General features: G+C 52.4%; 1 protein-coding gene across 1 annotated transcript in view; it reads left to right on the forward strand.

Annotated features, from left to right (window-relative positions):
• The first annotated feature begins 530 nt into the window (after positions 1-530).
• PLK1 (polo like kinase 1) overlaps positions 531-4412 on the forward strand; it is an 11987-nt gene continuing 8105 nt past the window's right edge. The window contains exons 1-4 of the mRNA XM_008055567.2: positions 531-1207; positions 1965-2133; positions 2841-2985; positions 3957-4050. Of these exons, the coding sequence (XP_008053758.1) occupies positions 800-1207; positions 1965-2133; positions 2841-2985; positions 3957-4050 (816 nt within the window). The 5' untranslated portion in view covers positions 531-799. The remainder of the gene's footprint in view (positions 1208-1964; positions 2134-2840; positions 2986-3956; positions 4051-4412) is intronic.

Genomic DNA, 4412 nt, shown 5'->3' on the forward strand with positions numbered 1-4412 from the left:
TATGTGTAGGAATCACCTGGCAGTCTTGTTGAACGGCAGATTCTGACTCGGGAGATCTGGGGTAGGGCCTGAAGACTTGCCTTTCCCGTTCTAACAAGCTCCCAGGTGGTGGTGATGCTGTCTGCCCCTGGGACTGACTATACTTTTAAGTAGTGTTGCTGTATAGTACAGAAGAGCTCCGGTGCTGCAGTTATTTGACAGAGCAGGGCGAGGGGATTTGTCATGCAGGTGCTTTTGTCTGGCAAGCACTCTTTTCTTTAGATTTTAGTTCATTTGGGGTGGCTTGGCAGAGAGCTGGTAGCATTGGAGACAAGTGCTAAGGCTCTCCTAAGCTACCTCCTGGCGCTGCCAGGTCTCTAAGAGCTTATATTCTAAAAGGTGGGGTGGGGGTGGGACTGGAAAAAGATGTTAGGAAAAGCTTCCTGGAGGAGGCGCATGTGAACTGCAGGAGCTTCCTCAGCCGCCCTAGAAAGGGACAAACTCTGAAAGAATTCCTCCTTCCCAGGGGCTGGGTCTCGGCATCCCCTCGCTGGCTACAGTTTCCCAGGGTATCCCACGTGTTCAGGCTCCCTGTCAATCAAGTGTTTTCCGGGCTGTATACGGGTTTAAAGGCGGCTGGGTGCAGAGCGCTCCCATGGTGCCGCGCGGCGGGCGAGTTTGGATTTTAAATCCCCGCGGCCAATCAGTGGCGCGCAGGCTTTTGTAACGTTCCCAGCGCCGCGTTTGAATTCGGGGAGGAGCAGAGTTGTGCGGAGCCTCTGCCCCGGCCCTGCCAGGTCTGCCGAGCTACTCTGGCAGCATGAGTGCGGCGGTGACTGCAGGGAAGCTTGCGCGGGCACCGGCTGACCCGGGGAAAGCCGGGGTCCCCGGAGTTGCGGCTTCAGGAGCCCCGGCGACGGCTGCCCCGGCAAAAGAGATCCCGGAGGTCCTAGTGGACCCCCGCAGCCGGCGGCGCTATGTGCGGGGCCGCTTTTTGGGCAAGGGCGGCTTCGCTAAGTGCTTCGAGATCTCGGACGCGGACACCAAGGAGGTGTTCGCAGGTAAGATAGTGCCTAAGTCTCTGCTGCTCAAGCCGCACCAGAAGGAAAAGATGTCTATGGAGATATCCATTCACCGCAGCCTCGCCCACCAGCACGTCGTAGGCTTCCACGGCTTTTTCGAGGACAGCGACTTCGTGTTCGTGGTGCTGGAGCTCTGCCGCCGGAGGGTGAGTATCGCCGCTGGGGGACTGGAGCTGCCTGGGAGCCAGGTTGGGGCGCCGGCACCCAGAGCTGCTGAGAAGGAGTACCGGGAGGGGGGTGCCTAGGGCTTGGAGCTGTAGAGAAGGGTGCTAGGAGCCTCCAGCTGAGGGTGGAAAGGGTTTTTGGTAAGAAGTGCTTGGCACTTGGAGCTGCAAGGGGACGGGGCTCCAGAAGTGGAGTCTGGATCATGGTGCTGATAGAGAAGTCGGCTCCTAGAGGCGAGGTATTGGGGGAGGGGATGAGGGTAATGGACGCTAGAGTCCCGGAGTGCCAGAGGAGCAGTCCCAGTCTGGGAGTGCGAAGGCCCCGGAGCTTCCGGAGTGGAGCTGAGTCAGGGAGGTGGTTGGAACCAGACTTCGAGCTTCCGGGGAGAGAGGGTTCAGGATAGGTATCTGCTCCTGGGAGGGGGCCCTGGAGGAGCTACTGGGGACTCTTGAGCTTCCAGCGTGGGGCTGGGAGAGGAGTTCCAGATAAGGTTAGGGGCTGCTGTGAATGGTTGTGGCCAGTGTTAGGGCTGGGTCTAGATCCCAGTAGTCCTGAAGAAGGAATGGGGGTGAAGGGAGGCTCAGGGAAGGAGAAATACCTGCCAAGATCCCTCTTTTATCCCCCTGGGGGTTCAGGATCTGGCTCTGGGCTGCCTTTACCTTGGAATTCTCCCCCTTCAAACCTGAGGCCTCAATACCACCTCCGCATTCCTCCTGCCCTCTCTCCCTGGCCCCCCAGTCTCTCCTGGAGCTGCACAAGAGGAGAAAAGCCCTGACAGAGCCTGAGGCCCGATACTACCTGAGGCAAATCATTCTTGGCTGCCAGTACCTGCACCGAAACCGGGTTATTCACCGGGACCTCAAGCTGGGCAACCTCTTCCTGAATGAGGATCTGGAGGTGAAAATAGGTGAGGTGCTGGGCCTCAAGGGTGCCTGACACCACTACAAGAGGTGGAGATTTGGAGGAGGCTGGGAGGAAGGAAATAGGAAAGAGACAAGGAGGAAGGAAGAGGATGGTGGGAAGTCTGGGCTGTTGATTGCCTCTAGAATTCTCTTTAGTCCAGAAATTTAAAAGAGCCCACAAATCAGTATCTTGCCTGCAGATACATGATTTTTGCGTCCCAACACAGCATTTTTTTTTTTTGTTTGAGTTGTTTTTATTTTTTAAATTGGGAGATTTGACATAAAAACTTGGGTCTGGAGCTCCTTTTAAACAGTTGGAAGCTCCAGCAATACAGGGACAGCATTCCCTTAGAGCAGCTCTTTGCTAGGCTGAAAAGCATCTGTCCCCTTTAGACTCCCTCTGGTTTGCCATGGTCTCCACCCCTCCCTATATGTCTTGTAAGTTACTTGCTTGATTCTTGAAGGCATTTGAGTTTTGCGATCTCTGTCAATTCCTTTATAGAAGCGTAGTCTTTCTTTCTAAGGGGAAGTGCAAGAAGGGAGGCTCTCTTGGGCCAGCATGATGGGACGAATCCTGGGCAAGCCTCCACAAGGAGTAGAGGCTTGTGGGATCAAATGACCCTCGTTCTTGATGGTCGAACCTGAATAGCCACCTGCATTGATAGATGGCAGAGGCTGGCGCCTGAGTACCCTCTTCCTCCCTCTGCCCCAGGGGATTTTGGACTGGCAACCAAAGTCGAATATGACGGGGAACGGAAGAAGACTCTGTGTGGGACTCCCAATTACATAGCTCCCGAGGTGCTGAGCAAGAAAGGGCACAGTTTCGAGGTGGATGTGTGGTCCATTGGGTGCATCATGTAAGTTGGGAGTTGTCTCAGAACCTACCCAGCCTCAGCAGGGGGCCCCTTTGGGACGTCTTAGCCGACTGACCTTTTCCTGTGGGTCTTTCTGTCTTGTGGAAGGCTCAGTTCAGAGGACAGGCTGCCCTGAAACAAAGCTAATTCCCTTATCTTTCTTTGTCACTCTGGTGTGTCTATTTGAAGGGGGAAGGAAAGTCACCATAACCTACCTCTAGTCCCTTGCCAGAGTGGTCCACAGATCAGTGTCATCATCACCCGGGGACTTGTTACAGAGTCTCAGTACCCAGACTATTTACTGGATCAGAATCTAGATTTTATCAAAATCCTGGGGTGATTTCTGTGCACAATAAAGTTTTAGAAACACTGATGAGCACTGGGTGGGAGAAATGAGGCCAGGAGTTATGGCTGGCAGGAGGAGGTGCCTGTCATCTGTCTGAATCGAGACCATCAGAGGGGATGGTGACAGATAGAGACTTTGGCCTCTTCAGATATTATCTTTCTTTTTCTTAGCTTGGGTACTGGAGAGTTAGAACTGAGTTGTAGCAATGACTTACATGCTTCCTTTGCAATGGAGCTTTTCTCAAATGAAAATGTCAAGCCTTAAGTACAGGATTATTAAACATAAAGCTGTGCTGTAGAAACAGGTAGCCCATGCACTTGGCCCTTTTTGGATGACCAGCAGCCTCTGAGGACCTTGCATAGAGTCCTAGATTACTGGAAGCTTCAGTTAAAAAATCACTGGCCCATAAGAATCCCGGTCTCATCTCTTGTATTCTACTGAGGGCTCATCCCAGACAACATCCTGGTTTCTGGGGCTGCTGAATGCACTTGGGGATTGTCTTCAGGGGCCTCAGAGTCAGAGTGAGTGCCTAGGGGATGCCTGGCCTTTGTTCTGGCCTTGAGATCATCGCTTCTGTGTCTAGGTTTTGTCTGGAAGCCTTGCGCCAAATCCTACCTTGTGCTTACAGGTATACCTTGTTAGTGGGCAAACCACCTTTTGAGACCTCTTGCCTAAAAGAGACTTACCTCCGGATCAAGAAGAATGAATACAGTATTCCCAAGGTGACTAACACTTTATGTTGAAATCTATTTTTCCAAAAGATATTTATTGGGCTCAGCTATATCCTGGGGTCAGAAATAGGTCAATCCTACACCTAGGAAATTCACAGAACTTTAGAGGGCCTGTGACCTGAAATTGCATACAGAACTTGACATGTAGTACATGTAAGCGTGTTTTCTTCCTGGGGGGGAATTTGCAGATTCTTGGAGATTGAGTAAATGACCCAAAAGATGTTTAAAAGCAAAACACAAAGTTGGAAGGGAAGAAGGTAGAAATACTGACGCTTTGAAAATGGATTGTAGCCGGGCTCCATGGCTCAGCCTGTAATCCTGCGCCTTGGGAGGCTGAGGTGAGTGGATTGCCT

This window comes from Carlito syrichta, unplaced genomic scaffold (genome assembly GCF_000164805.1).
Source record: "Carlito syrichta isolate Samal-C Ts95f unplaced genomic scaffold, Tarsius_syrichta-2.0.1 Scaffold301885, whole genome shotgun sequence".
NCBI classification, from domain to species: Eukaryota; Metazoa; Chordata; class Mammalia; order Primates; family Tarsiidae; genus Carlito; species Carlito syrichta.